This window comes from Phalacrocorax carbo, chromosome 2 (assembly GCF_963921805.1).
Source record: "Phalacrocorax carbo chromosome 2, bPhaCar2.1, whole genome shotgun sequence".
Taxonomy (NCBI): Eukaryota; Metazoa; Chordata; class Aves; order Suliformes; family Phalacrocoracidae; genus Phalacrocorax; species Phalacrocorax carbo.
The window spans coordinates 152700765-152713015 of record NC_087514.1 but is presented as its reverse complement, the minus strand read 5'-3'; the positions used below and the strand labels follow the sequence as shown (position 1 = coordinate 152713015).

General features: G+C 37.9%; 1 protein-coding gene across 14 annotated transcripts in view; it reads left to right on the top strand.

Annotated features, from left to right (window-relative positions):
* The window catches only part of PARD3 (par-3 family cell polarity regulator), a 464314-nt gene that overhangs the window by 255428 nt on the left and 196635 nt on the right, over window positions 1-12251 (top strand). For all 14 annotated transcript variants that reach the window (XM_064444947.1, XM_064444949.1, XM_064444944.1 and 11 more), the window contains 2 exons: window positions 7749-7888; window positions 9498-9626. In XM_064444947.1, coding sequence (XP_064301017.1) covers window positions 7749-7888; window positions 9498-9626 — 269 coding nt within the window. The remainder of the gene's footprint in view (window positions 1-7748; window positions 7889-9497; window positions 9627-12251) is intronic.

The window sequence follows — 12251 nt, the reverse complement described above, 5'->3', positions numbered from 1 at the left end:
TGACTGTGATGTGAGGCTATGTTTTGGTCCTCTTGCACTGGATAGTGTTTCATAAATACTCACTCACCCCACTTCTATAACGTAATTTAGCCTTGCTGGCATCAATATATTAGATGGTTTTGGATGAAGATACATGCTACCAGTTGATGGAAAATGATCTGTAAGATACTTTAACATGCAGTTCACACCAGAGAAGTTTGGTGACTATTATGCTAGTATAAACTTTGAAATCCATATCTAGAATGTATTTCAGAGGTTTAGAAAGGATATTTCTTTCTAACAGTTTGCTTATGCGAGAATACTACTTATGCAGAAATGGCATCAGCTCAGATTATAGACAGACAGAAACTATTTAGTGTACTGTATTTCATGCACAACGATATTAAAAAAATGCATAAGGAAGGATACTTTTTTATCATTGCTGTCTTTCATTTGTTAATATCCACTGTGAAAAGAGGCGTGTCCTCCCATTTTGTCTTTCATTTGATCACTCTGAGAACATACATGTGGAGCAACAAATTAAACAAAACACTTAAAGATGCCCCGAGTAGTTTGTTATAAACATGAGTGCAATAGGAATGTTGATTGTCTTTGATTATTTCTAATGAAGATTGTTGTAATAATACAGGCTTTATAGATATTTAGCAAATGTGCATTGTAGCTAACAGACAACGATTTCACCAATTACCATCATTAGATTAAAAACTCCTTATGGGGTGCATGTAAGGCTTCATCTTGAAATTCACTTTTGATTTAACCTGTGCATTCTGGTTAATAATGTAGTGTCTGAAAATTGACTCTTTATCAATACAGACAGACCTTCTTTATTACATCTGTGTTTCTATATATTGCATGAGCTTTATTATATAAAATGACATGGCAAGATAACCCTACAGTATGTGCTTCTGTAATTATGATTTCTTAATATTTATTGCTGTTTTGGCATTTTAAAATAACCTGAACTTTCATAGGATTTAGCTGTTTAATAAAGTCAGCAGAGAAGGTCAGTCATATGTTTCAGTCAATGCAGAATGTTTGTTGGCTTTTCTAAATGAAAATGGATATCTGTTTATCTTTCCTTAAAGGTCAGGGCCTGAACTTTTAGCATATAGATGTAGGGGTTATTGCTGATATTCTAATGCCATTAAGGCTGTATAACAGTCTAGCTTAATAGCTCACACAAATTAAGATAGTACTAAGGGATGACAGTGAGCCTGTGTTTATATATATTTTGGTGTAAGCTGATACACCGTAAGTATAAATAAATAAAAATAGTTCTTTACAACTAATATATAGAGAAAATAAGACCACTGGTATAACACCCAGAGTGTTAGAACAAATTTTGACCTCATATACACCAGGGGAATTCCAGAGTGTTTTTTCTTTGACTGCAAGGGTTCAAGCCAATGCAATTCAGGGAAATTTAGGCCAGCACTTATAAATAATAAATAACCAATGATATAACAAATTATTCTAAGGCTTAGTCTGTGAGCGCTGAGTAACTCACAGCATTTAGCCTGATACTCAATGAAGCAGTCAAAAGGCTGCTTTTCAGGTGGACATTGTATTTATATATTCATATAATACTGGTTTTGACATCACTGTACTAAGACAGGCCTGAAGTACTTGGTCTTTAAATTAGCTTCACTTTATTTGATTGCCGCCCTTAAGTATAATACTCATTGCATCGAATCATTTCTATCTATAACTACATATTTGTCTAGCAAAATTAAATATATAATTCTTGTGGTAAAATGTCAAAACTGAGCTCTTTTTTTCTTAAGTTGGTCCTAGTTCCACCAAATATTTTGCTATTTTTTGTCTGAAGTATTCAGTGCATCAGGACTTCAGTCCACCTCTCGCTGCTTCCAGAGCGCAACTTAACTACCAGCCATGGGAGTTGTGATCATCTCTTCCTTTTTGGCCCAAAGACTGTTTCTGTCTTGCAAAATAGTATAGCTTCAAGAGAAAGAAATGAGTGACACAACTGCAGGATGCCTTACAGTGGAAAGAGGTAGGAATCACCAGGTCCATCACAGAAAGGGCGTAGCAGCCGTGTCCTAGGAGATGGTGAGTCCTGAGAGGAAGGAGGAACCTTCATGCAGTACAATGGAGAAAAATGGTTAAATTGTAGATTTGAGAAAGATTATGAGACTCCTTGCTCTTCGAAGTTTCTTGTTGGATTCCTATTTATTTTGCTGGCCCTTCTGTGGTTAATAAAGCTACGTCTTATATGCAGAGCTGAGCTTAAACACTGCAAGTCCCACCAGATGACTGGGCACTCAGTGTTATGGCATGGTGACGCTCAGCCCTGCCGCACCCAAGGTCCTTTTTGCAAGAAGTCATTAGAGGCATAAATAAGTTGCCATGGGTAGTTTGAGAGTATGCTAATTTAATATGGCATCATATTTGCTGTGGAGTAAAGCACATATGTGGACGATTACTTGTTTTACTTGAGTTTATGTAGCAGAGTGCACAAGGCAGGACCCTGAACTTGTCTGTAAGATATCCTGCATCATGTATCTGAAGTGTACAGATTTACATACATTTTTCATCATACTCTTCTGTTTTCCCACACAGTTTCTTGAGCCAGACTTTGAACTGACATTTTAAATTTTTATTTAAAATTTATTTTGAAATGATATGTTCTCTTACACGGATTTTAGAATTCCTCTTCAGATGCAGTTATGAGTGTTTGTCACTTTTGAAATGAAGCACGTAGATTGCTAAATTACTTAAGTGACCTTGAGAAATGAGATTCCAAAGTGAAGCAAATAATTTTGGGCATTATTACTCACTGAAGAAACACAAACTGCATCAAGTTTAATCTTTCCATTTTTTAAAAACACTTCTGATCACTATTAGCAGGCTGTAGTAAAAAGGGAAGAATGTTTCTATTAGGTTGATCAAAGATTTTCTTGAGAGTTCTGAGCTTTGCTTGGGTAAAAAAAAGTTGCTCCAAATCATTCAACGACACAAAAATGGGCATGCAATTAACTTGTCTTGATTGTGCATGTGGCTGCAGGAATTTTATAGACAGCTGAGCAGTCAGCCTTCTAAGCAGTCATTTGCACGTGCAGTTACCCTGACTACGCATACACAAATTCTGAAAATACGGGGTTTAAACTGGGAGCAGTAAAATAACTTTTCAGGAAGTATCTAAAACGGCACTGGTTAGTTTAGTGAAGCTTCTGACAATGAGGAGAGCGTATTTGCGCTATTCAGCTCTTACATGAGGTCCGGTCCTTAACAAAACCTGTTTCTTAACATAAAACCGTAGGATACTTATTTCAGCAATCATCCATCCGTATGTGGTTCTCAAGAAAGAGTCTACTGTGAAAAAGCAGGAACTCGGAATGCTTGGAAGGAGAGTCTCTGTTCTGATTATTGTCAGAGAGTGTTTGGCCCTTCTGCGTAGTTTCATAGTAATGTTATCTCGCTCTTTATTCTGGATCATTTTATAATCTAATACTTCCCTTAAGTGGAGATGCTTTACTTTTGTAATTTTTGTGACTTTTTGTCACAAACTGTTCATATGTGTAACCAGCCTCCCTTATTGTTTTAGAAAAGGGAGAGTGTGTTCTTTATCTTTCATGAAAAATCTGCACTTTTCCTTAACAATCCTTTATTCCATCTGAGGACCATTCACCCACATGGATTTTCCATATTTAAGTTGTTCTGAAATGTTCTGTTTCTCTTGCATAAGTACTAACAAATGTGGTGCCCGCTTGTCTGGTTATCAAACATTTTGCATTGTTTTAGGAGTGAGTTTTTCTTTTTTTTAAAAATGTAGGGAGATCTGTACTGAAGTACCTGAGAACTCGCCTGCATTTTCTTAAATTAGAGGAGAAAGAAGGGCATGATTTATGGCTAGCTCTGTTTGCAGTCCTGAAAGGGAAAGTAACTGTAGGACAAGTATCATAAGAAGTTGACAGTGTAGGTCCTGCAGATGTTCCTTATTGGGGTCTCTGAACTAACATCCTTTTGAGAGTGGTATGAAAGTACTGGAGGCAGTGCAGAGGTGATGCTTGCTTTTTGTCTCCATGTTCTGGCAGCATTTCTACTCAGCAGCACATTGTACTGCTGAGAATTTAGATCTGCAGTTGGTGCTGGATGAGGAGCACAAAATTTTTCATGCAGAACAGCCTTAGAAAGACAGAAACGTTATGCCAGACACTCTTCCCACAATCAAGAAGATAATCCTAGCATTAATGAGAAATTAAACACTTCTTCACTGGGAGATAACAGAAAACCTAGCCATATCTAGTAAGACTTACTATTTTTTTAGCATCTCATCAGTTTATGATCAGGCTGATTCCAAATAAGATTAAGATGTTCATTTTGAATATGTATTTAATTAATTTCCATGAAAGGTTTTGCCCCCCTCCAGTCTTAATGCTGCTAGAACCAGTTTCCTCCAAAAGAGCAACTGAAGCATCATATCTGCCCCTCTTCTGTACAACGTAGTTCTTTTACTATTGTAACTGCCCTTTCTATTCACCTAAAACTACTCTCTTTAGCTCAGAGCTGGCTGAGCTCTTAAAGGTAATGCAACCTTAGAAGGCGTGTTCAGCATCACATTCAAGAGAAAAGGGAAGCTCTAACTTGTCGAGGGAGATGCTGATTTATCATAGAAGCCTAAGAATTTAAATTACACAAATTAGTGGGTAATTTTTAAATGTTATTATCACTCAGTGTAATTTGATTGTTGTCAGAGATGACAGCTATAGAGGGAGACGTTTTCTATCCTCTTTCTTTTTAAAATCTATAAGAGATTAAGTTGTACATAGCTCAAATAATCTAGACCTTGCAAAGTAAAGCTCCCAGCTTTGAGTTGGATGACTCCCGTGTTTTCAAAAAGATGGAAATGCCTTCTATTTTCTATTCTTGCTCTGGTTCTGCCTGTATGTGTGTCCAGTTTCTTCGATATTGTTAGTATAAATCAGAGATATCAGAGGAGCCTACGGTATGTTTGCACAGTTCCCTCATTATTGTAATGCAGTTTTACACCCTAAGAACTGAAAACATTTTAGCACCAGGGGGATATTAAGATGTTACATCATTTCTATCAACAAGACAACTGAAATGCCTGAGATAGAGATAACTAAATCAGTTGTGTAAATAAAAAGGAAAAAAACCAAGCTTAAATCAATCCAGTTACAGAAGTCAGGTTTATTTTTGGCCTTGGTCAAATGTATCAATTGATTTCCCAGTCTTGTGAACTTCTAGTTTATATACAATAAGCACAGGAGTTTAGGAAGCTGTATTATCCAGCTAAGGGCAGCCCTAGTGCACAAATAGTAAAATGAAGCAGTGAAAAAGTAAGAGGAGAATGGCAACCAAAAGCTGCCTCATGCAGAGCTCTACAGAGCATCATAGCAAAGTGTAGCCCAGTTGAGGCCCCCTCTTTCCACAGAAACAAGTGATTAGAATTTTCTTCTGCTAATATCTGGACTCAGTGTGGAGTTGTGGCGATCTGCTGGCTTTGGTTAAGGCTTTCTGCAGATTTGACAGCAGAAAATGCCACAGTCCAAATTTATATGCTGTGTGCATTTGTAATGTGAACATTTCAACTTCTGTTTTTTCTGCGGGGGCTTGAAGTGGAGTGTGTGAACCAGACATCTGTAATGATGCTGTAATCAAGCTATGGGGATTAAGCTTATTAATATTGAAATATTGTCCTGGGCATGCAGTCATGTTCTGATATTACTTTAGAAATTTTAGCAGACAAAAGTATACTCAAAGAGCAGTATTCAACCCAGATCCTTAAAATAGGTAAATTCCATAAAAAGCTGAGATGTGTCTTAAAAAAAACCTTACACCTATACAGATCATCTTCTCATGTTGCAGGGAGTTAAAGAGCTCTATGAACGTTTGAAGCATCATTAAAATTGTGAGGTCTCCAAAGTAAAATATGGATGTTATGAGATCTAATATTTTTTTTCATCTCTGTGTAATAGCACTGATAAATTTTATATCAGCCTGAAAGTGGATGAAGACTTTCAAATTCAAGTGTCAGTTTTTCAGCTATGGTGAATGCTGCAGATGCAAGGAAGGGAGGTTGTCTCATGGTAGTTAGCCTAGAGGAATCGATCCAAATTTCCTGAATGATACATTTGCTGTGGATACATGAGGACTTACGTACTTTCAAGATGAAGACTTTAAAAGGTCCAGCCCTGTCACCTGTGTCGACTTACTTCTTAACATGATTACCATCTTGATAATAAAATACATTGTACTAAATTTTGATCAAATGTAAATGTGCAGTTTCCAGAAATCTGCATGTAGACTAATGTTGACTATATTGGACTCCTGCATCCTTTTCACATGTATGAATATTAACCTGCTCAGTAAAAATCCAGACTTAGCAAATGAACATGGGGAACAGTAACACAGAAATTAATTTAGGCTTTAACCTCAAATGGTTATATAGTTGTGTTCACACCAGTTGTGTTCAACTTCCCAGGGCTCAAAGCTGAGGACTGTTGCATAAAAGCTTGGCTTCTGTCTGTCCCTGTGATTTTATGCAAAGGGGTGTGGTGTGCAACTTTTAGGGACCATACCTGATATTGCTGAGTCCTACCTGCAGGTTGTCTTAGGAGGTCAGATGAAATGTAGGTTGGGCATGCGTATGCCTAGCTAGTGAACTTGAACTGCAGACATGTCTTGACAACCTCCGAGATGTTTCAAAGGGAAGTTGTAGATGCTGACACTCTGTCAGGGATGCTCTCTGCTGAATGGCTGTCTGCGTTCCATGCTAGATTAAGTGTTCTGAATAGACTTGATGTGCAGTATGTGTGTGTGTGTTTCAATGTAGAGTTTCAAAGGTTGTTGATAACACTGGACAGATTCCATCAAAGAGCGGAACACAAATGACCATTCTGCATAGTAGGAAAGGCTTCCGTTTGTCCTCTCAGCTTGTGAATCCTCAGCTGGTGGGGTCCTAAGGTACACTTCAATAACCAATCACTGGCATAATTTCTGTGAAATACGAGCAAGCCTCATTTGCCGTATTGATTGGACCCCCTCTCTGGATTTTTCCAGGTCATCTTAACATCTCTGTTTTGCTTCAGTCACTCTTAGCCAAGTGTAGTCAGTCACCTGGATGCACAGCAGGACCTCAGAAGTGGCAGCCGGGCTCTGCTTCCTGCCTGTGTGGCAGAAGGTGGGGTGGAACCCAGCAAGAGCCAGGGTGAAGCCCCGGGGTAGGGGAGCTGTTGACAGCAAACACCCTGAGGTCCCTTGGAGCAGAAGAAATGAGACCAGTGAGCTCTGGTTCTGTCTGTCACCTGCTGGTGTCCGTAAGTGAGCTGACAAAGCCCCATGGCCAGCAGTGTTGGCTGACTGACATTGCTGAAGGAGTCACAAAAGAGGAAGAAGGGATCATTGACAAGATCCAGATTGACAAGAGGGAAAGCAGTGGTAGGGTATCAGATATGCTTTGTTCTGATTCCTTGTCACTCAGCTTGTCTGAAATAGAAAGTTGGAAATATGGCAATGAGTTGGAAATCATCAGAACAGAAAGTTGCAAGGAGGGCCTGCTGAGCCACCTGTGCCAAGACTCTGCTTCAGCTATAGCGTTCCTATATAGGCCTTTTTTTTTCCTTTTTTTGTATGCACTAATTCTTGCATCATATATATGTATTTTCATGGATTGTATCAGTGAGGTATACATACATTCTGCTGGGTGAAAATATATAATACAAAGTGTGCTTTTTAACAAGTAATATTCTGCATTTATTATGCAGGTACAGAAGGCTTGGGATTTAGCATTACTTCAAGAGATGTCCCGATTGGTGGCTCTGCTCCAATTTATGTGAAAAACATCCTTCCAAGAGGTGCAGCTATTCAAGATGGGAGACTAAAAGCTGGAGACCGATTAATTGAGGTGATGAAGTGTTACATGTTGTTTGTGATTTGGCATGAGCCCATGCATTAGTTCACTTCCAAAAGCTCTTAGTAGTTTATGTTATAGGAAGATGTTTCCCTCCTCTTTTTTACTTTTCTTTTCTTTTGGTTTTTTTTTTTTTGGGGGGGGGGAGGCTGAGGCTGGAGGGGGTAGGGGGGGTGGGGGCAGTGATGAGTGGTGTGTTTTTTTTTTTTAGGTAACAGATCAAGGGCTGTGTGTTTTCCTTACATAACCAACATAACTGCTTTAAGAGCTGGACCCTGACATACTATGAAGACATGAGTGTACATGTCCTTTAGTGCCATAGTCTCACAATGCTGTTTAGGCATAAGTTGAAGCAAAGTAATTGTTACCTAATAAGAGGCATTAAATCAGCATGGAGTGACAGACCAGAAATTACTGAAGATGTTGCCAAGTATGGAAGACAAAACCCTGAAAAGGTTTAGTGAATTAACTTAAAGGCACAATATAAGAGGAGGGTGGTGCTATAGAGAATCAAGGCCACTTCCCTCCTGAAGGGAGGATGTCCTCAAGGGAATTAAATTTCTCTTAGATAGGCGCACAGCAGAGATCTTCCTGCAAATCCAGCTGGAGTGATATAAGATGTTACCACCCACAGCTCTTCATTACTGTCCCTAAGCCAAATGACACTGGAGGTACAGCTGAGACTGTAACTGCCTCTCAGTGCCCTAACTTCACTTTACTGCACAATTGGCAAAGTCAGCTTGAATTGTACCTGGAGGGATAGCCCTCTGTAATTACTGTAATTCAGGGTAACCCAGATGACTTGGGTAGAAGGGGACTGAGAAGCATTTAAGATGACAGTTATAGCATCTCAGCTGTGTGAGCTGTGCTCACTTACGAGGGAAAGGAAAAAGATCATGTGCTGACTTCTTCTGAGCACCATGCTCACTTGCTTAACACCATTAGCTGATCTGCCTTACATTTCCAAAATGTTTCTGAACAGGCAAGCCTGAGAATACCCTGTCTTTCTCTGGCTTCTCCCTTACTCAAGTTAGCTCACAGAGTGGGAAATTTACCTGTATGTATTCCATACCTGTCTCCTGGTAAGTGGTACGTGGAGGCCAAGGGATTGGACTGCTGAACAAAGGCAAAATAAAGACTAACTGCTCCAAAGTTCTTTGGTTGGAAAGAAAATTTATTTTCTACTTTTGGCACAATTTGTTGTGCAAAAATATATTTGGAAGGTATGTATAACACCAAGGCACATGGAAACAGGATCAGTTTTGTATCACACATTGATTTTGCCAAAGGATTTTTATGCAGAAATTCTTGTGAAAAAATATTGGTAGATGGAATTAGTTGGCTTTGGAGCATACTGGAGAACAGTGTTCCTGCTAAAGAGGAAGGAAATAATGCTGTCTTGCTTCTTGTTTGTATTTATATATAAAGAATGCATGTTTAATTAGTTCTGTTAAATGGAAGCTATACTGAACCAAAAGGCAGATTGTTTCACTGAGGGATTTTTAATACTGTCGCATACGATTCACATGACTTTTCGGTATGAATTTCTACTGTTTTTCCTGTTCTGGAGTCTTATCAATTTCTACTATTTCCTTTGTCACAGGTAAATGGAGTTGATTTAACAGGAAAAACTCAAGAAGAGGTTGTGTCCTTGCTGCGAAGCACCAAGATGGGGGGGACCGTCGGCCTTCTGATTTTTCGACAGGAAGAAGCATTCCATCCAAGGGAACTGGTGCGTAAAATAGAGAGCAGCTAAGAGATTTAGATGAGTATGAGCAAATTATTTGATCTTGTCACCTGCTAGTAAACATGCGTGGCCAGCACTGAATATAAGGGGAAAACACCCCAGCTATTTTGCTTTATTTCAGAACATTTTACATGAATGTATTTTTTTCTTCAAGATCTGCTATTGGATTAAATATTTGTTAATAATGTATAAGTGAGAGCTTTACTTTGAGTGAAAATGTTTATTATAGAAGAAGCTATTGGATGGACTTTATTTGCATGCATGCAGACAAGTAGATTATTTCGTATCTTTCATATGGACAAATCTGTGTTTGAAAGCCTGCCATTTGTCCCACTACCTGCTCACTGAAATATTTTCGAGCATATAATATGCCAAAACAGGATATGTAAATACCTTTCTATCAAAAAGTGGAATATATAAGAAATAGTAGCCTTTTTTGAATATAAATGCAATTTCTGTGGAATGGAAACCCTGCAGTTATTAATTTAGCAGGGTAATTAAAAAATGTTTCTGAGGAATTTACATGAAATGGAAATAAAATTATGTTTAATACTGTACCTGCTCCACTTGCATAGTGTATACAGATATTTCACTGATAATTATACAAGATAATTTCTGTTATGAAAAGATAGACTGTGAATGTAGCAGTCTTACTTCCTTCTGTATTAAGTTAAACTGCTGGAGTTATTTATTATTTGTATTATCATAGCTATATATAGCTCTAAAAATAACTTATTTGGCTGCATTATCATAAGAAGACAAATATGAGTGACTTTTTAATGATGAATAGATTGCTTCCATTTTCTGTTGGGTATGTGTTGTTTTGAATGCAAGGAGAATGAATTTTTGTTTGGCCGCTTCAAGACATTTAACATTAGCCTTTTACTTTTCAAAACTGCAATTAAACGTAGGAAGTCAAAGTGGCAGGGAAGGTTGCAAATGAACCACACTTTTACCTTAATATTCTTGGAACATGACTTCAGGTACTGAATTGAAAGTTGTTGTAAAATGAAGAGAAATCAACAATTTGAAATCATATTATGCCCTACCTTATTGCTGGAACTGTGAAAGCAACGTGTTTATAAGTTCCTATGATGTAATTTTCGTAGTATTGCTATCTTACATAAAGATGAATGAAAATGCTTTTTAAGTTTTTTAAATAAACTTAGAAGTAAGAAAATACCTTAATTTTGTGTATATTATTTCTGTATTAAAATGAGGAAGTTATAATGCATAATTTCACACGGTATTTTGTTTAAATAATTGTAAACAAAGATATGATGTGAGCATGGAAGAGATTTAACCATAGTAATACTTGATTTAGTTTTAAGAATACCAAAAAATCAGACCCTTTAAATGAATTCAACCCCAGTAGCCTCCCTGCTGCTGCTGAGGCGATACTCTCTCAGCTATTTTGGCAGGCATCAGCATAGGGAAGCCAGTTCTCATCGTGGCTGCGTCAGGTAGTAGGTGGGCTCTGCACTACGTAGTCAGAGATCAGATCTGAACTGGTACTTTTCTGTAGCTCCAGTTGGACAAATGATATTATGAGGATCTGACAGTACATTTGTGTGATGATCCTCTGTTGCATAAGGATTTGTTTGCTTGCATTTTGACATGAAGATATGTTAGGTGAGCTCTGCTGACAGCTGTCAAAGAGCGTGAGACGAGTTGCTGGGGAAGGTGTTGAAATAAAACCCATCACAAGGGCTGTTCTTTCTTCTCTGGTAAGAAATAATCTTAAAAGGAAAAAAAAAGTCTTTCTGACTAGTTCCTTTCATTGTCTTTTACTAGCTTTATATGCAAAAGGAAAAGAAAATTAATATTGAAGGAGGGAGGGAAATGATCTGAAATCATGTCAGTTCACCTTTTTCACATGCAAATGTTCTTTGGCCACTTAGGAACAATTTGTCTTTGCATCCTTCCCCTATTTCTATCGTATTTTCTACATTTGTATGCTTAAAATATTAGCCGAATTAGATGTGTCTCGGAAATGGTATGCATAAAATCATGTTATTTGATTTTATCCATCTCATAAAGTGCAGGACTTGCTGTTGCTTGCTGAGCAGCACTCAGTATTAAAGCCATTTTATATTTGCCAACATTGGTACAGATAGTAATCCCAATAAAAGAGGTGTTTAGATTTTATGTTTTGGGTTATGCCTCATTTGAATGACTTTTCAAAAGTTGCTTATCCATGGGTTTCTTTATAAGTGAAATGAAGATAAACTTTCAGGAGAGATGTGATCAAGAGTTTGATGTCTTTGGTCAAGAGTTTGATGTCTTTGATGTATGTTGCCATTGTTTACTGGAAGGGACCTACGAAAATGTTTGCTTTATCTAAAACTTACGGGAGTGTTAAGCTGAGCCTGTATAGGTTAGTATGGGATCTCTGTAGTTTGTGTTGTCAGTTTAGGGGTCGTGTGTATGATGGAGAACCATTATCCAGTGCAGCAGCTTCTATACAGATCATGGTAAAAGTGAGTGAAACATGGATGCAAGGAATAAAACCAAATTGGCAGGACTGAACTTCAACCAGTGAGATCTGCAAGAATGATTATGCTTCTCCAGAATACCAGGCATTTTATTGCTTCCAGAGTTAACCTAATG